Source organism: Pseudorasbora parva, chromosome 4 (assembly GCF_024679245.1).
Source record: "Pseudorasbora parva isolate DD20220531a chromosome 4, ASM2467924v1, whole genome shotgun sequence".
NCBI classification, from domain to species: domain Eukaryota; kingdom Metazoa; phylum Chordata; class Actinopteri; order Cypriniformes; family Gobionidae; genus Pseudorasbora; species Pseudorasbora parva.
The window spans coordinates 10155993-10178208 of NC_090175.1; the positions used below are offsets into that span (position 1 = coordinate 10155993).

At 38.5% G+C, this 22216-nt stretch overlaps 1 protein-coding gene across 4 annotated transcripts in view; it reads left to right on the forward strand.

Moving 5' to 3' along the window:
* The window catches only part of inpp4b (inositol polyphosphate-4-phosphatase type II B), a 246261-nt gene that overhangs the window by 175776 nt on the left and 48269 nt on the right, over positions 1-22216 (forward strand). For all 4 annotated transcript variants that reach the window (XM_067440836.1, XM_067440838.1, XM_067440837.1 and 1 more), the window contains one exon: positions 17139-17322. In XM_067440836.1, the coding sequence (XP_067296937.1) occupies positions 17139-17322 (184 nt within the window). The remainder of the gene's footprint in view (positions 1-17138; positions 17323-22216) is intronic.

The window sequence follows — 22216 nt, forward strand, 5'->3', positions numbered from 1 at the left end:
AAAATGCTTCAAAAACTACCTTACTAACTATTAATAAACAGTAAATTAGGAGTTTATTGAGGCAAAAGTCATAGTTAATAGTGAATATTAGCCTGACAAGCCAGACCCACATCAAGATGTTTGGTCTGGAAGCTCAATCCGAGGGGCGGATAAACGGTTGTCTTTCAAACTCCCTCTGCACGCGATAGGATAGCGCTACACCAACCAGAGCAACGAAGGTGAAGCAGAGCTCGTTGACAGATTAAACATTCACCGTATCCGGTCGGCTAAACCCCGAACACATCTTCCCTTCTTAAGAATGACTTCAGTGCCGTTCTTTGTTCTTTTCTCAGAGAAAAGCTTAACTCCAAGTCTTCCAGAGTCGCGGTCAAAGCTGATTCAAAAGACCGTCGCCGTTCGCCAGTTTCTGTTTACTAGAAGCACGCAAACGCAACTCGGCCGTCGTCATTATGGCCCCGCCCACCAACTCTATACACGATGGGATTGGCCCAGCAAGAGTTTGGCGTTTACAGCTCAGAAGTGTATTGAGAGTTGCTAGACGACACTTGCGGGTAGATTAGATTTGCTGCCGCTAGGGTGCGTCTAGATTTCTAGGCTAAGTGAATATGTGTTCCCCACACTGAAGTGATACCAAAACTTTTTTGCTAAAAAAAATTTGCGCATTCAGTTTTACAAGATTAATTTGTTTTACAAGATTAATTTGAGCGCTGAGGATTTTTCATTTAATGAGATATTATGGATTCATGTAATCCTTGTCATCCGTGTCTTTATTCAAAGATATTTTCAAGAACTTTACTTTGAGACCACACAGGCTGTCAAGCTCAGAAACTATAAAAAGACAATAAAAAGACTATAAAAACACTCTAAACGTATTGCATATGGACTGCACATAGAGATGGTGGTGAGTCTCAGAAACTTGCACTGTGTAAATTGATTCTTTTGCTAGAGAGAAATATGGGGCGCATGAACCGCAGCACATTTAGACGCATTTCTAGGGAATTGTACGAAGGTTGCATCATTCGGAAGCACAACTCTGATCCGCACACGCATCTTTTTGAAGTTAATATTGTTGATGTTTTTTTCCTTTAGGCTCAAATATTTTCCCTCATTAAGACTCTTTAAGTTGATCGATCAGCTAATCCGGTCAAATCCAGTTGATTTCTATGAATGATGGAGGAATTTCACAATTCCTCACACATTCCGGTTGCCCTGATCCGTGAACCCAATAAGCACTATGATTTTCTGCCTTATTGATTTTGAATGAAGTCTGGACTTAAGCCGGGATTTCACATTCATAGGCACACTATCCGAGTAGAGCAGGGGTGTCCAAAGTCCGACCCGCAGGCCAATTGCAGCCCGGGGATGAATTTCAAGCGGTCCACAGCTTGTGTATTAGCATACATTACATGTGGCCCGCCACGCACCATTACAAATCGTGCAGTTTTACTGTGTCATCAACACAAGCTGACGGCACTAGATTTGAGGCCAGGTGTAGCTGTAAACTGTGAGAGAAACTAAATGTGATAACTGACAAGCGCTGTTCTGTTGATTAGGAGAAACATTAAACATTGATAAGTTACCATGTGGATGCCGTGTGTTGAAGTGTTCTAAGTGGTTGCTGGGGGGGGTCCTAGGTGGTTGCTAGGGTGTTGCTGGGTGGTTAAAAAGTATTCTGGGTGTTTTACTTGTGTGTGTGTGTGTGTGTGTGTGTGTGTGTGTGTGTGTGTGTGTGTGTGTGTGTGTGTGTGTGTGTGTGTGTGTGTGTGTGTTGCTATGCAGTTGCTAGGGTGTTCTAATTGGTTGTTAAGATTTTACCATGTGGATGCCATTTGTTGAAGTGTTCTAAGTGGTTGCTAGGGTGTTGCTAGGTGGTTAAAAATTATTCTGGGTGTTTTACTTGTGTGTGTGTGTGTGTGTGTGTGTGTGTGTGTGTTGCTATGCAGTTGCTAGGGTGTTCTAACTGGTTGTTAAGATGTTACCATGTGGATGCCATTTGTTGAAGTGTTCTAAGTGGTTGCTACGGTGGTCTAGGTGGTTGCTAGGGTGTACTAAGTGCTTGTAAGAATGTTGCTAGGTATGTCGAATCTTAGGGGTTCTGAAAGGTTGTAGGGGCAATCTCGGTGGTTGCTAGGGTGTTGTTAGGTGGTTATAAAGGTGTTATGTGTATTTTATTTGTGTGTGTTGCTATGCAGTTGCTAGGGTGTTCTTATTGGTTGTTAAGATGTTACAATGTGGATACCATGTGTTGAAGTGTTCTAAGTGGTTGCTATGGTGGTCTAGGTGATTGTAAGGGTGTACTAAGTGCTCGTTAGAATGTTGCTAGGTATGTCGATTCTAAGGGGTTCTGAATGGTAGCAGGGGCAATCTAGGTGGTTGCTAGGTGGTTGCAAAAAATGTTATGGGTGTTTTATTTGTTTGTGTGTTTTGGAGTGTTGCTATGCAGTTGCTAGGGTGTTCTAATTGTTTGTTAACATATTATCATGTGAATGCCATGTACTTAAGTGTTCTAAGTGGTTGCTATGGCGTACTAAGTGCTCGTTAGAATGTTGCTAGGTATGTCGATTCTAAGGGGATCTGAATGGTAGCAGGGGCAATCTAGGAAGTTGCTAGAGTGTTTATAGGTGGTTGCAAAAGTGTTTTTGGCTCTATTTGTGTGTGTGTGTGTGTGTGTGTGTGTGTGTGTGTGTGTGTGTGTGTGTGTGTGTGTGTGTGTGTGTGTGTGTGTGTGTGTGTGTGTGTGTGTGTGTGTGTGTGTGTGTGTGTGTGTGTGTGTGTGTTCAGTTGCGTTAGCTTAAGTTTCCAATTGTTGGTGCTCTGTGTCACCTGGAATTTAACTTAATTTTCCCAATTGGATCACATTGGCACAGCTTTGGTGTGTCTCCTGACATGTTTGTCACTCTCAAATTAATTCTAACTCTCTCTCTCTCTCTCTCTCTCTCTCTCTCTCTCTCTCTCTCTCTCTCTCTCTCTCTCTCTCTCTCTCTCTCTCTCTCTCTCTCTCTTATTCTCAGTCCTCTAAAGAAGGAAAAGCTTGTCATTTCAGCCCCTGCCCCTTGTGATATCCATACATAAAGAGCTCCACAACACGCATCTCTCTTATTCGCTTCTTTGCATTTTTGTTCTTTGTGAATGATCACAGCTGGCTTCTGTGGATGCGGTCTGAGAGTCTTTGGGGATGATTTTGTCGACATGAGGCTGATCATGTGAACTTGTCAATTTTTTATAATTTGACTTGTACTTCTCTCAAACCCTCTGAGGACAGGCTCATTAAAAACCAAGCAAAGTCCAATTATTTTCTTTACAGTGCCTGGGTTTTTCATGTTACTGAGCCTGACTGACAGTGGAATAGTAGTATGAAGAAATTCAACATCCTTTCAAAAGTTTCCAGCCTCCAATGGTGGGAAGATTTATCAGCCGAGCACGCCACTGATACGAGGCAAGGACATTTGCCGTTTCTACCAGAGAGAAATCAATTTGTGAAAGAGCGCTCGCGCTGCACATTAATCCAGGCTGAGACAGACCTCATTTTGTTTCCTTTCTGACTTGGCTAATGTTTTACTTCATGCTTAGATTTAGCTTTTTTTTAACTCCCTCACTTGTTGTGGGAGTCCTTTTCTTTTTTTAGAGTTATAGAATAAAGTTAAATATGCTAATTAAAGGGAAAGTTCACAGCAATTATAATAATCTGAATTTATAATCTCTACGTTGTTCCAAACCTTTGTTACTTTCTTTGGAGCGTTCGTTAAAGGTGTTTTAAAGGTCCCGTTCTTCACAATCCCATCTTTCAAACTTTAGTTAGTGTGTAATGTTGCTGTTAGAGCATAAATAATACCTGTAAAATTATAAAGCTCAAAGTTCAATGCCAAGCGAGATATTTTATTTAACAGAAGTTCCCTTTCAAAGCCTACAGCGAACGGCTGGTTTGGACTACACCTCTGCACTTCCTTCAGGAATGACGTCACTAGAACCGTTTGTTGACTAACCCTCAAGTACACGCAAAATAGGAGGCGTGGTCTTGTTGCTCTCACGTGGAGAAGAGCCATAGACTGTAAAAAAAATACGGACGTAGTGTCCGTGACGTCACCCATAGGATTCTGATAAGCCATTCTGAAGCTTCGCGTTATCGCGTGTCACTCCCGGATAACAGAAAATGGGCAAAAAGGGGCGGGACGTGGGCGGAGCTGAGGTGACGCAATGACTATAGAAGGCAGATAAATGGCTATCCACTTGTAACCACGCCCTTAATTATCCAGAACTTTATGGCTTTATATAACGTAAACGAATGAGTTATAAAAAAAAATTCACCCTCCTCACAGTCGTCACGAAGATCAATATTAGCCGTATAGGCAAAAACCACAATTTGTACCAGGCTGTAAACATGTTTTTTTCTGCTGTAAAGTTTTTGTAACAGAATTTTAACATGGGGCTCAATGAGATTCTGCTCCTTCTGGAGCCTGCCTCTAGTGGCCAGTTAAGGAATTGTAGTTTACATTACTTCCGTATTGGCTTCAAGAGAGATCGCGGGAGGTTGCCACTTGAGAAGAGCGCGCATTCAGCGCGTGCATCGCCCCGTTATGGTAAGAGGTGGGACCTTTCGCAAAGTGCGCTAAGCTGCTGTCCAATCACAACACGGCAACCGCTGGCCCAATCAGAACTCGGTACGTATTTCTGAAGGAGGGACTTCATAGAACAAGGGAATCATCAGGCCGTTTTTAGGACAGAGGAAACAGCGCTGTACAGATAAGTCAATTGTGTGAAAAATACTGTGTTTTTTTACACGCGAAACATGAACTCATGTTATGTTGCACACTGTAAACATAATCAAAGCTTCAAAAACAAGGAAAACGAGACCTTTAAAGATTGTACTTTTACGTGCAATTACAATGAATGAAGACTAAGAGTGTGTTCACACTTGTAGTGCGGTTCGCTTTTGTCGGACCAACAACAAAAAAAAACATTTAGTTCTGGTTCGCTTTGCATTCACATTGGCATTTTAACACCAAACCTAAAGACACAGAACCCAAAGGCATGGCATATAAGCACAGCCTGAAATGTATTATGTATATTTCCCAAAAGAACTTACCAAACATCCAAAACAGTGTTGTATTTTGGGCTAAATGCACTGGCTGTATGTGCTGTATGATCAATCTCACCATCTTTTGCTTGAATCGAACCAAACATGCCAAGTGTGCAGACCTAAAGACCATTGAGTTTGAAGAAGGGTGCAAAAGCACTGTACAGTTTTATTTATATGAATTTTGTCCAAGTCTACTGAAGTCATATTATAACTGTGTTTGAGGAACAGCTTCGAATCCTGAACCAGATCAGTCCAATTTGTAATTGAATCATTTAGACTGTTTTTTTTTAATCACCTGACTCATTTGATTCATTGAAAAGGTCCGACTCATAAGAATGAAATGTGTTTAGTTTGGCTAAGCAGAACTATGGCGACAGAGTTTTAGTGAATATTGATTTAAAATTGATCAGTTGATCACAAAAAAAGCTACTTTCAAAAACTTGGTTGTATAGGCGACGTGTATGGGACTTTAAAAGGGTTAGTTCATGCATTTGCATTTGGTCGCTCTTTTCCATGCAACTACAATGAATGGGGACTAGAACTTTTAGTCTTAATGGGATAGTTCATCTAAAAATGCAAATTCTGTCATTAATTTCTCACCCTCATGTCGTTCAAAACCTCCGTTCATCTTCAGAACACAAATGAAGATATTTCTGATGAAATCCGAGAGGTTTCTGAACCATCCACAGGCAGCTACGTCATTGCAACAGCGGCTCATTATTGACATTGTCACAGACGAGAAGAAATTGTTGAATAAAGTCGATATTTTTGTTTGCTTTTTTACACTCAAAAAATATTCTCGTCACTTCATAACATTAAGGTTGAACCACTGGAGTCACATGGACTATTTTAAAGGGGTACTTCAGCGCTGGGAAGATGAATCTGTATTTAAACTGGGTCATTAATGTAGTAGAAACGTGAAATTATTTTTGAATTTGGTGCCTTCTAGACTGAGAAAATACAAAAAAATGTATTTTTGTCTCATGGGGATGAAAGACTACAATTCCCAGAATGCTTCGCTGCCCTGTGAGGCCATTCCCAAAGCCACCGCTACTGGATTAGTGACTGAATTAGAGAAGACACTACAATTAAATACTGAACGTGTGTGTTCAATATAATGAGTGAGTCACCGCGCGAGTGTCACAGCACTGAGCACTAATGAGCTATCATGATGAGAGCTGAGGTAATCGCGACTACACTCGCGGCATACATTCACAACGCGAGTTCAGTCTGGCGTGTTTCAGTTCATGCCTTTGCAAGCTTAACTTTCATAGAAATTAATTTGAGAAGTTAAAAGACTTACATTGCTCAGCATAGCTCCGTTTAAATGAGTGCCTGAGGCTGTGAGCTGAGCTCTGAGTGTGATCTCCATCCCACACGCGCGAGTTCAAAACATGCGGAAATGGCTCCCTCTGCTGGCTGTAGTCTTTAGCCTTTGGCCAAACATTCCTCCTGTGATGCAAATATCGTCAATTTGCATCATAGGAGGAATTTTTCCAGAAATAAAATGCATAAATCTCTCGTCTCAGGGGGATATGAGGGGGGAAAGCTCAATCATTTGAATATACTCCAGGCCATATGCTAATCGCTGAAGTAACCCTTTAACCGTGTCTTTACTGCCTTTCTGGATCTTAAAAGTGTTGATTAAATTGCCGTCAATGGACGGTTCAAAAACCACTCGGATTTCATCAAAAATATCTTAATTTGTGTTCTGAAGATGAACGGAGGTCTTGTAGGTTCGGAACGACATGCTGGAGAGGAATTAATGACAGAATTGTCATTTTTGGCTGAACTAACACTTTAAGGGTAAAATGTGTAGTCCCCATTTGTTGTAGTTGCATGGAAAAGAGCGACTAAATGCATTCTTCAAAGTGTCTCCTTTTGTGTTCCACTGAAGAAAAGGTTTAATTTTTCACCCAATCTTTGGGTGAATGATCTCTTTAACTTCCTTTCTAGGTTGTTTTTTAATCTCTTACGCGCGATCGCTACAATCACTTTTTTTTTGTTTAATGGACAATGAGAGATGACCTCATGAGCAAACCCATATTCATTCAAACATCCGCCCAGGCCCTCCTGGAAAGCAACCTTTTAGCTTTTTCTTTGATTAGAGGACAAATAATAGGACGGACTCGATTCTTGGCCATTATTAATGCATCACAGGAAAAAGGGTGCTGGGGAAAAAAGGACGCTGAGAGCGAAATGAAAGAGCCATCTGTCTTGTCTTGTGCCTAAAGAGCGAAGCAGGAAAGGCGGCCGGGGAGCGATCGGACTGATCCATCAGGTCCGGGGTGGACGCTCGGCCCGATGTAATATGCAGCTACGATGGCTTTGATTGGCCCGCTATGTGAGAGCCAATCAATATCCATTTCTCTGGTTCCCTGAGGCCGCCTCCGAGCCCTAGCATTTATTTCTCTTTAACATCCACAAGCTTTTTATTTGCCTTTAATTTGAGCGTGTCAGGATGACTAGAATGTTCTGTCGTTTGGCAGTCGATTTGCTTTCTGCACAAAGATAATCGTCTTCCTCCAGATGGTGAGATTGATCGTTTTTGTGGTGGATTTGAGTGTGTGTACTTTGACTACATCCCAGCTAACAGGGAACGTTCTCGGAATGTTCTGGGAAAGTTCTGAGACGTTCCAGTAACGGGAATAGAATATCCGTTCAAAGTTATCTGGTCGGTAATAATGCTCTCAAAACATTAGCATAAAAACGTACTATTTATAAAAACTTAAACTATTTATACATCATTCATGGAATGTTTATTTTAAACATGTTAGTTGGACATTCGGCTAAAGTTACTACTTTTTTAGAACTGTTTGCAAGATGCAAAAAAATGAAATGATTCAGTGGTTTAGCATTAAAGGAACACTCCACTTTTTTTGAAAATAGGCTAATTTTCCAACTCCCCTAGAGTTAAAAAGTTTTACTGTTTTCAAATCCATTCAGCCGATCTCGAGGTCTGGCGGTAGCTCTTTTAGCATAGCTTAGCATAGATCATTGATTCAGATTAGACCGTTTCTCACTCAAAAATGACCAAAGACCTTCGATATTTTTCCTATTTAATACTTGACCCTTCTGTAGTTACATTGTGTACTAAATGTGGAATATTTTTTTAATTTGGTGCCTTCTAGACTGAGAAAAGACAGAAAATGTATTTTTGTCCCATGGGGATGAAAGACAACAATTCCCAGAATGCATTGGTGCCCTACGAGGCCATTCCCAAAGCCATCGCTACTGGATTACTGGATCACTTTCCCACCACTTTCATTTTCATAAATCAGTTCAGTTAGAGAACAGACACTACAAATAAAAACTGAATGTGTCTGTTCAATATAATGTGAGTGAGCCGAGCGAGAGTCACAGCACACACACTGCAGGAGTCAGATTACATTTATCACTAGAGCTGAGGTAAACTCACAAAAAAATCTGGGTAAAAACAACCCAATGTTGGGTAAAATATGGACTAGCCTAGCAATTGGGTTGTTATAACCCAGTGATTGGGTTGTCTTAAGCAAATATTAAACCCAACCACAGGGTTTTAACCCAACATTGGGTTAAAACAACCCAGCATTCATATTTATTCGAATATACTCCCGTATATACTCCCGGGTTTCTACTCATACTCTAAGCCATATGCTAAATCGCTGCAGTAACCCTTTAAGGTTCGTATAAACAAGAAACCGTGTTGAAAACATTTAAAAATGGATGTTTTGGACGTTCAGAGAATCATAACTTAATGAGAATCTTTGCAAAATGTCCTTATAACATGTTTTTGTTTGCTGGGATGAGTGTTGTTCCTGCTTTAGGAGTGAATAGGAATGCTAACGAATAGCTTTCTCCATATTATAAACCCTAAACACAGTTTGTAAGGCTTGTCCTGATGTAACTCGTCCTGGGGTGTAAATGTCTCCCTCTGCCTTTATATTTGTACATTTAATGAGAGACACACCAGAGACGTTTGCCTGATTGCACTTGAGGGGCTTGGCGTTTCCTTTTTCTCTCATTAGTATGATTTTTATTTCATTGATCATTTATGTATATCCAGACTGCACATTTACTGATCTTCGTGTGTGTGTGGAGGATGTGGCTAATAGTGGTGTTGCATTTGAAATATTTCCTGCTGTTCTGTGGCGAAATTTCCCCCCATGCTGCGTAGGGATGGGTATCGTTAAGATTTTAACGGTATTACTACTCTTACCGATACTGCTTATCGGTCCGGTACTTTAACGGTATTCTTATCGGTACTTTTTGATATATATATATATATATATATATATATATATATATATATATATATATATATATATATATATATATATATATATATATATACACACACACACACAATTAACAAAAATACACATTATATAGGCCTATACAGTGCTTTAATTTCAGGAAGAATTCTAGTAAAATAACACTGCATAGTTTATCATAAATAGCCAAAATAATGCGTAATAAAGCTGAAGTTATTAATTCAAGAGCTGTGAGTGATTTTCTCTTTGCATTTGGTTGTTTAATTCGCAGTAATTCATCAGCATGTTTATTAACACCACTGCCTCTTTAAGACAGATGTGCAGCTCTAGGCGACTGATAATAGGCAGATGCACTACATTTTCTCCTGACTATCCATATAACTACGTCCATTTTAGACACAAACTAAACCTGTTAAACTGTTGTGTTTAAGAGACTCTCCAAGCCGGGATTTTGACATAGATGTTTGGGTACATTTGATCGTTTAGACGCGAGTGTGAAACCGAAAGTGTAATTTGCTCGTCTCGTTGCGGGCTGTTTCGGAGGGCGCGCGCCGACTTGGGAACATCCTCTTGCGCACATTTCAAATTTCAAATCGCTCTTTTTATTATTAAAACGCACCCCACAATTTACCAACAGTAGCTAGACTGTATTTTACAACAATCCCTGATCGTGCTGATTCTGTCATTGCGTTTGAGTTTTATGGAGAAATGACAGCGTGGGCTACTGCTGCAAAGGGAATTAGCCTACATAAGTTGCGCTAGACATAAATATTATTTTAATCTTTGGAAGCCAAAATCTAAAATAAAATCAGACTATCACAGATCTAAAGTGTAACCAGGCTATGTTTGACTAGTTATGCCCTCTGTCGTTTTGCTCGTGGTCTCTCTCTCTCTCTCTCTTTCTCCACACGTGTATTTTCAAAAGTACCGACAGAAGAACCGATAAGGTCCGAGCTTATCGATACAACGGTCTTTCAAAATTCACCCCCGGGGCCCGTTTAATACCGGTTTTCGGTACCCATCCCTAATGCTGCGTGTGTTTGATGCTGCGGCGCAGATTATTTTAGGCTAGTCTCTCACCCTTTTGAACAACTGTAGTTGATAATAGACTTTAAAATAGTCACTTTAAAGGGGTCATATAATGGTACATGCACTTTTACAAGTTGATTATACAGCAATGTGTGTCGGTAGTGACTGTACGCAACCATCCTATAATGATAAAAATCCATCAAGTATTTTTTTTAATCTCCTTATATATTTTCACCTGTCTGAAATCAAGCCGTTCGATGTCTGACGTCACACGATCGGACACTCCTCCCACGACGGATAATTGACAGCAGTGTTTCAGCTCGGACCTGCCCTGAGCGAGCGCAAGCTGTCTGCCATTGTGGATCCGCTGGAGCAGAATGGCGTATAAGCGATTGTGGTGTTCTGCTCTTGGGTGTAATAATGAACACAGCAGCCATTTTGATGTTGATATATCTCATATATCGAATTGATACGGTTGAACTTGCACAGATGTGTCCTGAGAGACTCGCGTTGTCAAACTTTCTTCTGTTGCCTGAGCAACGCTTCACACTCAAAGCCCCCACAGAACAGAGGGGCGGGGTGAGCACAGCTCATTAGCATAAAAGGCACATGTACAAAAACGGCTTGCTGAAAACAGGTTACTTCACCAGGTTAAATGAGTGATTTCTTAGAATACTAAATATAATTTTTAATTAAACTATATTACAAAGTTTTAATTTAGACACTAAATAATCATACTAACTTGTACAAAAATGGCATTATATGACCCCTTTAATGACAATGAGGCTTTGTGGAGGAAGCTTTATCACTGAAGCATCCCAAGCTATAAACTACTGGTAATTGAAATAGTTCAATTTATAAAAAATAGTTATAACAAATAAATATAAAATATATATAACTATATAATTAAAATATAGTTAAACTTTTTTATTCAAAATTAAATTATGTATATTATGTATATTATGTAATATGTACATATAATTATTAGGGATGCCACAATTCTCCATATAATATTGAACCGTTCTGGAAGGCATTCATGGTTCAATACGCGCTAGTGAATTGCGTTAATAAATTTTTCCGGTTTTGCATTTAATTAATTATTTCTATTTCTCTCCATTTTAAATATTTCTCTCAGTTTTTTAGGCTCTGTTTGAGTGAGCCTGTGAGTCTACGCACTGATATGAGCAAATATCCAATCAAATGCACTAAAGTTAGGGGGTGTTTAGCCGCCTTTTAAAGGCTGGTGTCAGAGTTATACTCACGGAACGGTATAGTTATTCACAATCACGAAAGCCTTGGCAGTTAATTATTGCTTGTGCACTGTTTTACATGTGCTGAGCACGCGCACTAAAAGCCTCAAGGTTAACATAAAAAAATATGATTTATTTACATTTATATAGCGTTTTTTCTAGGCACTCAAAGCGCTTTACATAGAAGAGGGAATCTCCTCAACCACCACCAATGTGCAGCATCCACCTGGATGATGCAACGGCAGCCATTTTGCGTCAGAACGCTCAACACACACCAGCTGATTGGTGGAGAGGAGACCGAGTGATGAAGCCAATCATTATAAGGGGATTATTAGGAGGCCATGATGGACAGAGGCCGATGGGTAAATTTGGCCAGGATGATATATGAGGAACATATATAAACACAGTCGGTTATGTCTAAAGTGAAAGTAAAATCGTGTGTGTGTATATGATGAGATGCGAACACATCTAAAGAGCGCAGTGATTGTGAACACTTGTCCTTTACCTCTTTCTGTTTTTGTCGCCTAAGAATAGAATAGAAAAAAGTCTAATATATATATATATATATATATATATATATATATATATATATATATATATATATATATATATATATATATATAACACTGCAGAAATGATTTTCAGATCACAACTGACTGAAATGTATCTGTGAATCGTTATTTTGAATCATTTAATTTAAATGAACTACGTGAACGAGCTGACATGTCAAAAATGAATGTGGCTACTATGCTAATCAGACTACTTGTTTTATCTCCCAAATGGTATTTGAGTGTTGTCTCTGCCTCGTTTTATATGCTATCTACTTTGCCCACTTGTAAATGAAAATGCAAAACAAAAAAAACCTCTGCAGATTCCATCTGGGCTTTGAGATTGGGAGCAGTGGCTGGAGGGTTAGTGATGAATGAGTCAGGTACTCGGCACTAATGCTGTTTTCTTGAAGCCAGGTTGAGACTGGATAGGGTCTGGCTCTCCTGAGGTGTAGTGCTGTACAGCCAACAAGTCATTAGCCATCGAGCCGGGTCTCAGATGGCATTGTGTCCCTGCCACTTCCTGTGAATCACATCCTAATAAGTGTTGTGATGAAATGACACCCTATCTGTCTCACATTCTTTTGATTTATTGGACACTGACATTAATGGATTTTGAAATGTTTTTGTTTCATCCGTATCACTTGAGCAGTGTTATTGTAGATAAGTAGTTACTATTTAAAAGTATAGCTAATGGCACAAATAGTTTTTTTTTTTTGTTATTAACAATATTTATTGTATATAATGTATATTTATAGCCTGACAAGCCAGACCCACATCAAGATGTTTGGTCTGGAAACTCACCATTGACGGCTCAATCCGAGGGGCGGATAAACGGTTGTCTTTCAAACTCCCTCTGCACGCGATAGGATAGCGCTACACCAACCAGAGCAACGAAGGTGAAGCAGAGCTTGTTGACAGATTAAACATTCACTGTATCCGGTCGGCTAAACTCTGAACACATCTTCCCTTCTTAAGAATGACTTCAGAGCCGTTCTTTGTTCTTTTCTCAGAGAAAAGCTTAACTCCAAGTCTTCCAGAGTCGCGGTCAAAGCTGATTCGAAAGACCGCCGCCGTTTGCCAGTTTCTGTGTTTACTAGAAGCACGCAAACGCAACTCGGCCATCATTATGTTAAGCCCCGCCCACCGACTCTATACACGATTTGATTGGCCCGACCAGAGTTTGGTTTTTACAGCTCAGACGTGTATTGAGAGTTGCTATTCACTGCCGCTAGGGTGCATCTAGATTTCTAGGCTAGTATATTTATGCATTGTAAATATTTACTAAATATTTATTGTGCTACACATTTTTTTTTTAATGGCACACTGGGAACACTACTATACTGTACGTGTACGTGAGTCTGTGACTACGTGAAATGAATCTGTGAATCTCTTTTTAAACCAGTTCATTGCAATGAACTGTATGGATGAACTGAATCACTTAATCAGATCAAATTGACGTTCCCCAAGGAATCTATTGAGGATCTAATCTATCACCAATTCATTGAAATTAAATGAACTAATATATCTGATCTTAAATTCAAACTGACTGGAACTGAATTTTGTGAACACTGAGTGATGACTTAAATGAGTCTATTTTTATTTGTTCATTGAAATGAAAAGTGTCTGAATGAAATGAGTCGCTAAAACAGATGGTTCAAATAGACTTTTTTAAACACCATTTAAACGCAAATAATCACACACAAAAAATCTGTGAATAAATTGTGAAAATTTTAATTGAAAAGAACTCTGAATGAATCGATTTGATTAAAAATCAAACTGATTGGAGTTTAATTTTGTGAACACTATGTGATGTCTGAATGAATTGAATCGCTAAAACAGAAGGTTCAAAACGACGTTTCTTAACAATTTGAGTGATGAATTAAAAAATGGTTTTGAACAATTTAATTGAATTTAACTCGCTGAATAAATCGATTTGATTAAAACTAAATTAATTTCATTACATTCATTTTATTACATTATGTGAACAGTATCAGTTAAACCAATTCGTTTTTAAACCAGTCGATTAACATGAACTTGAGTGATAACTCAAAGGAATCTAGTTTTAAAAGCGACTCATTGTAATGAACCCGATTGAATGATGAATCAAATGAATTGACAAAATGTTTTTAAACCCTATACAAAGACGTGAAAAGTGAACGAATCCATTTGATTAAAACAAACTCAAATTACTTTAATGTTGTTACCACTATAGCAAAAGTGACTCAAATCAATGAGTGAATCTATGCGGTGCCCCGGTTATTTGAACTGAACCATCTGAACAATTTGCAGAAATGTCTGTGAATACTATTCGTTGATTAATCAAATGAATCTGTGTCTATTTTTTGACTACTGTAGTTCAGTGGAACTAACTGCTTCAAGTTCAGCCAATTCACAGTAATGAAGAAGTGTTTTGTCAAGTTATAATGCTAAACTTGTTGGAAAAATTAAAATGTAGTTAAGTTGTCACTACTTTTAGCTCCCCTACACTGACCATCAGTTTGACTTTTTAGCCTTTTGGAGTGTGTAGATCCATTTAGACCTGCTAAATGAGTCCAGTGACTTGTGTTATTGATGTTCCCTCATATTTTTCACTCTCCTTTGGTGTGCATCTCCTCTCTTTAAGCTAGGCCTTTTATTTGTTCGGAGCCGTGATCCTCCCGGGAGCCAATTATCTGAAGCGATGAGCCTCGGCTCTGTGAGTCTCCTCTGGATACACTGATCTAGGATCAGGACACTAACTCTGTCTCTAATCTCCAGCGTCACAAACAAACTTACAACTGGACCGGAGTCCAGCTGAACTAGCAGGAAAGACGGAGGTCATCTCCAGGCGAGGCCGCGCAGCTTCACGTCATTCTGAACTTGCCCTTTTCACCTGTTCGCTCGAGTGTGTGTGCCGTTCTGTGTTTAATGCCACCTAAGGAAACCTCAGGACTGCCATTGAATATGGGACTTGAGTTGGATACTCTTGATGGAGCCGCTTTTTCTTCAGCCGGTTGAAGACTTTCTTTAAATCTTCAATTCAAGCACTTACTGTTCAAGTGGACACATTTATGACTATATTCAGAGAAAGTGGAATCGCTGCAATTCTTGTGGCGGCGCGGCTGTAGGTGATTGAGTTCGAGACACACAGCGGCTCTCATTTATGAGTAATTGATGGAGAAATATTTTTAATGGCAAATTTATTATAAACGAATTCCAAATGGGACTAATAACAGTAAAGTCATTTGCACCCTTTGTATGACTGATTTTAATTATCATAAAAGCACAATAAGTGTGATTATAATTGAAACACGGTCTGTGTGTCACAATCGTTCAGAATGGCTTTAGAGAATTGAACTTATAATGTCAAATTAGGCAATTTAGAGTTAATCGTGTTAAATGTAATGCTGTTAAACATGTTTAATGAATACAATTTTTTATATATTTAAAAAAAAATCTGGGTGCGGTATTTCATCCATGAATTCAGTTCAATGTGAATTTCAGCCACCAGAATACCGTTTCCATTAAAGGCTGACCATGGTTTCAGCAATGCTTAGGTAGTTGGAGCGTGTCAAAGTAACATCAACATGGATGGAGGACCCAAGGTTTCCCAGCAGAACATTGCCCAAAGCATCACACTGCCTCCGCCGGCTCGCCTTCTTCCCATAGTGCATCCTGGGGCCATGTGTTCCTCAGGTAAGCGACGCACACACACCCGGCCATCCACGTGATGTAAAAGATTCCTCAGACCAGGCCACCTTCTTCCATTGCTCTGTGGTCCACTTCTGATGCTCACGTGCCTCTTTTGGTGCTTTCGACAGTGGACGGGTCAGCATGGGCACCCTGACTGGTCTGCGGTTATGCCGGCCCATACACAACAAACTGAGATGCTCTGTGTATTCTGACACCTTTCTATCAGAACCAGCATTAACATCTGGAGCAATCTGAGCTCCAGTAGCTCGTCTGTTTGATCGGACCACACGGACCAGCCTTCGCTCCCCACGTGCATCAATGAGCCTTGGCCGCCCATGACCCTGTGGCCGGTTCTCCTCTGTTCCTCTTGGAGCACTTTTGATAGACACTGACCACTGCAGACCGGGAACAGCCCACAAGAGCTGCAGTTTAGGAGATGCTCTGACCCAGTCGTCTAGACATCACAATTTGGCCCTTGTCAAACTCGCTCAAATCCTTACGCTTGCCCATTTTTCCTGCTTCTAACACATCAACTTTGAGGACAAAATGTTCACTTGCTGCCTAATATATCCCACCCACTAACAGGTGCCGTGATGAAGACATAATCAGTGTTATTCATAAATAATATATATTATTGTTGAAATGTTTAAATTATATTTATTAATTAAATAATAAAATATTTAATATTTTTACATTTATTGACTTTTAGTGCAGGGAATTATTGGAAGGCATTTTCCTGTGGAGATCTGACTTCATATCTGGCATCTTTCAGTCCATTGTGAGACGTGTCGTCATATTTTCAGACACAGGTCGTGTATATAAGCATCCCAAAAGTCAGAGAGAGGGTAACACATCATAAAAAAAGTGAATTATGACATTTTTTGGGCAACAAACTGTGTAAGTGAGCATCATGGGGAAAATGAACAGCTAAAAATGCATGATATTCCCTTTAAAGAGCCATTTCTATTGTCTACCAGTGTCTCCTGAGCTCTGATAAAACACAGGCCGCGATGTTCAGGAAGTGAGCAGTATTCATGCAGGGATTGTCATTGGTTCGGCGGGGTTTATTAGATATGTCTGCTGTTCGGGTTGCCGCATTGATGTCACGGTGTATTTTGTGCACAGTGCTGTAATCACACCTGTTTGATGAGGAGCAAGATGGCGCTCTTCATCTCCCTGCTGTTATTAATTCAGTCTCTCTCTCTCTCTCTCTCTCTCTCTCTCTCTCTCTCTCTCTCTCTCTCTCTCTCTCTCTCTCTCTCTCTCTCTCTCTCGTTTCCCCCGCTCCTGTTCGATGTCCCACCAGCCACAGCACGGCGTATCAGTGCATCTACTACCCTCCGGATCAGACGGCCAAGGCAAGGGAGATCCTGTGTGTGGTGTCCCAGCTGCAGCCGCTCATCTCTGCACTGGCCGATCAGCTGCTCCAGGCGGCCCAACACTGCTCCACCGAATCTCTGAGGGACGTCCTCAAGAGCCTGGAGGAGAAGGTGAGGCCTGCGTCTGTGTCTTCAGGGAGTTACATTTGTCAAAAGAGAGAGGAAAGACATTTATAATGATGCAAAAGTTGGTATCACTTTAGTATGGGGAACACATATTCACTGTTCACTATGACTTTTGCCTCAATAAACTCATAATTTACTTCTTATTAGTAGTTAGTATGGTACTTTTTTTGTAGCATTTAAGTTTAGGTATTGGGTAGGATTAAGAGTAGGCATTAAGGCATTAATATGTGCTTTATAGACGGTTTCAACGGTAACAACATAAACAAACGCTACTGCGCATGCGCGCTTTTGTGGCCCAAACTTAACTTCCGGTAGACATCAATAACACCAGAGGATGCGTTATTTCTTATGCATTAGCATCTTTAATTTTGATTGTGCACCATTATCTTAATGTATAGATTTTTTTTTTTTTGTTTCAGCATGTTTATTATAAATAATCTCCCATTTATGTCTTTAATATAGAGTGGGAAAACGCCCCACTTAAAGGGTAGGTCACCCAAAACTGAAAATCCTGTCATTCATTACTCACCGTCACGTTGATCCCAGAGTTTCCGCTAGAAAAAAATTCTAGTGAAAAATCTCATGGCCGTGACCGGCAGAGGTTTCGTTTTCCGGACATTTTGATGATATGCCGGTCAAAAACTCCTGAAAGCAGTTTATGTAACTTATAAAAAAAATGACCATGTTTATTAGCCGAACTTTCAAATAGACGGAAAAAAAACATGAACGTCCGATTGGCGTCAATCAACCAATTTTTTTTAACTTATAGGCGTAATTTGCGGGTGGGACATGTCCCTACCACTTTTTTAAAACATCTTGCTTCACGGATTAACCTAACTAATACAAACAATGCAGTTCAATGCAGCAAACGCGGCTCATGCAGTCTTCACACAGACGAGCGCTTTAATCTAACGCTTAATGCCGTTGCAGAGACTTTCTGTTTGTTCCGGTCAGATCGCGAAACAAAACGCACAAAAACTGTTCCTGCTCTTGATGTACAACCACTGATGGTATTCGGTTTTGATGAGAGAAAAAATAGACCACGAGGGCAGATTAGAAACGAGAACTTCTGACAAGTTTAACAGACTAGACCAGTGAATAAGCAAAGTGTGCAAATCTATTTGCCTTTATTCACGTGAAAAATCTTTAGATGCAATAATTAAACGCAATTAATAAATTTAATTATAAACTCAGTATGTCTCATTTAGTTGGTAACATTTAAATTGGCCACAGTGTGAAATGACAAAATCATATAATAGAATATAACAGTATACTGATAACTACAAGCAGGTAAGCACTGCAAGATGTTTTTTGAAATCATTAGAGAAAACGACAAAATTACTTATTCACAAAATTACGTGTGTGAATAAGTGCTACCTGTTTAAAATGTGCTTGCACCCGATCAGATTCAGTAGAAGGTAAAAAAAAAAAATTCCCTTAACATCCCGCTCATGCCCATCGCCGTGATCATCTGTATAACGCTGGTTGTTTACCGTGTGAGTTCTGAACACTGCACCATGTGCTTATTTAAATCTTTTCGTTTCTACACATATTAGGCTATTCCTCATGTCTGTGAGGCAAGCCTGCCGAGTTTCAGTTCATGAGCAATGAAAGCGATGGCTTCCGCGACCTAGTCTACTTATTTATTTCTTATTAATTAAATACATGCAATTAACTGAAGAACCCTTTATTAAAATTAAGAGACAATTTGTACAAAACGAAAGAAAGGCTTTTTACAAAACAAAACTTAATATTAAACTAAATATAACCACCAAAATCATTTCTGACCCACTCGCATCTTTGCACTTATAGCCTATAATCAGATGAAATCTAAAAATAATATTATAATATTTAAACATAAATATGAAGAAAAAAAAACATTGTTTAAAGGCTACAACAAGTATAGTAAGCTACAGATTTATGTCATGTCTGAGCTGGATTTGAACGAACATCATTTTACCGGTGGGTTCACAGTAGCCTATATAAATGCATGCGCACTCGCCTTTCAATTATGCAATGCGTCGGCATAACATGTTTCTTTGTTTCATAATATAAGAATAATGTTGGGAAACTTGTGTCATGTGCTCTCTGCTTGATTTTTAATATTTATATCATGTTAACCAAGAATAGTACTTTAAAATGTATTTCTACTGAGTAGTGCGCCATACAAACAGACACAGACCGGAAGTTAACTTCGGGCCAGGCGCGTAACCGTAGCAACGCGCGTGCGTTCGATGAAACCGTCTATAAGTACTAATAAACAGCCAATATCCCAGTAATATGCATGATAATAAGCATCTAGTTAATAGTTTATAACTGAACCTTAAAATAAAGTGTTACCCAAAAGTTTAATATTTCAAATATATATTGTTCTTTTGAACTTACATTTAAGAGTCCTGAAAACAATGTATTACTGTTGCCACAAAAATACGAAGCTTTAATAATCATAAATGTTTCTTGATCACAGGAATAAATTACATATTACAATATATTCACATAGAAAATAGGTACACAATTTTGATGCTTTGATATTTATCATAAATTAATTGTGTGTGTGTGTGCATATGTGCATTTGCTAGTGTGTGATGTTTGTATGTGTATATCAGGTTTATTATCGTTCATTAAAACTAAAACTAAAGCCATATGAAACATTTTTGTTACAAATAAATGTTTACTAAAACCAAATTAAATATGCAAGACTTGCTTAATTTACTTTGTGAATTTAATTTAATTGTATTTATTTTAAATATATTTTTATTTACATTTAATTCATTTAATCAGATAGTCGCCAAGGCTAGATTTATCATTTTAATTTAGCTTAACTTGACGTACTAAAGTAACTAAAACAGATATAAAAATTATAATAGTAAATATATAAACGTATATAAAAATTTAAATATTAAAAATGTCTAAAAATGTAACTAAAATTCAAATGAAAAGGGAAAAATCGTTAAAAAAATGAATTTTAATAGAGTATAATATTACCTTAATGATACTAAAATAACAATAATTATTTGTATATTATATAAATGTAATATGTCAATTATTTTAATATAATATAAAAATAATTATATATGTGTTTTATTATATGTGTGTTTATATATAATTCACAGTATTTTTTCAAGATAATAACTGAAAATAAACTGGAAAGATTTATTATGATATAAATGTGACTCATCAAAAAAAAACTTTGAAAAATATTTATGCAAAAGTCTGTTTGAGCCAGTGTCCTAAAATACCCCAGTCACTTTGGAATTACATGGAGTTTTAAAGCAAAAGTAAAATTTAAATAAAGTATTAATCTTCAAGCATAAATGTCAAATGAGTCTGAATCGTGCGTCTGATAGTGCGTCTATTAATAGTTCTGCAAATGGTCATGCTTTAAGGGCAAATATCTTTTCTAATAAAATAAATTACTGTCACACTCAATGTATTAACACTCTGAAGCTGCTGGTGAATCAGTGGCAGAAATGATGTCTTGTGTTTCACTCACCGTCTGTGTCATGGTGCTTTGATGTTTATTAATGTACTGTATCTGCTGTGTGCCGGTCATATAATCATGTGAATGGGTAACAACTCTATGAGAGCTAAACAAACAAACAAAAAACATTCTTGGACAACGTGCACACAAACCCTGCTGCTAGTGATAACAACTGTCTTAAGACATGAACCGATCGGTTTCTGTGAGAAACACAACAGTATTAGTTGTTTTTTTTTCCTCCTATCCAGACGAATCTCATCTAGTGTTCCCATCTGCTATTACTTCCGTCTGATAAGGTCAAACTGGCGCGATCATATATATATTAATAACGCGTTAACGCAAATTCCTTTTAACGGCACTACATTTATTTAAGTTTGATCCGTGGCATAGCCCATAGTTGGAAAAAGTGAGAGCAGTCAGACGCAAAGGATGCAGCAGCAAACATTAATAGGGAAAGAAAAGGGTTGACATTAACATTTATATTCTAAACCAAAAGTGCAGTTATTGCCTACATAAGCTACCATATTTTCTGTATAACTTTTATTAGACTCCAGAAAGAAAAGTGTGTTTTTTCACTGAGCACATTCTCTGCAGTCTGAGTGCGATGCACTGCAGCTCACTCTCGCTCATGTCTGAGGTAAATCATTGACACATCACCGCTTACAGTACACCTAAATACATTACAATCGGCTAAAAGGAATGCACAGGTTACTTTCCTGAACAAGCGCGCTCCCGAGCCCGTGCTCTTCACACTGTCCACGTGAATCGCGGCCCAGTTCGGCTCGCACACGCCGCACTATATTCCTACTCGTGTAATATGGACCTCCTCCAGGTATGGTGTGGTTCTGGTGCGCTCACGGGTACACATTACCAATTTTTCATACGAACTGTGCCCTGCTCTGAATTAAACTGTCAGTGTAAAAACTCCATTTATATTCTTAAAATGAGAGAAATCACTACTTACTCTTAATTTTTAAGTTTAGGCTTAAGAGACATGAACAATTTCTTAGATAAACATCTATGACCTTTGATACATATCTAGTCTTCATGCTGTTTTAGTGATTATTATTGAATAAGTATGGTTTCACTAAAAATAAACGTACATTTGCATAAAGCATGCATATTTGTCCATACCCATGTTGATTAGAGTATTAAAAACTTAATTTAAACTCAATTTAACTCATTTAAAATTGCTAAAAATGTGTGATTAAATTGCGATTAATCGCGAGTTAACTCATGACAATCATACGATTAATCGTGATTAAATATTTTAATCGATTGACAGCGATTGACATCTATATATATAGATTCCTCATTAGTGCCTGCACGGATCGGCTGAATGAGGACTATATATATATATATATATATATATATATATATATATATATATATATATAT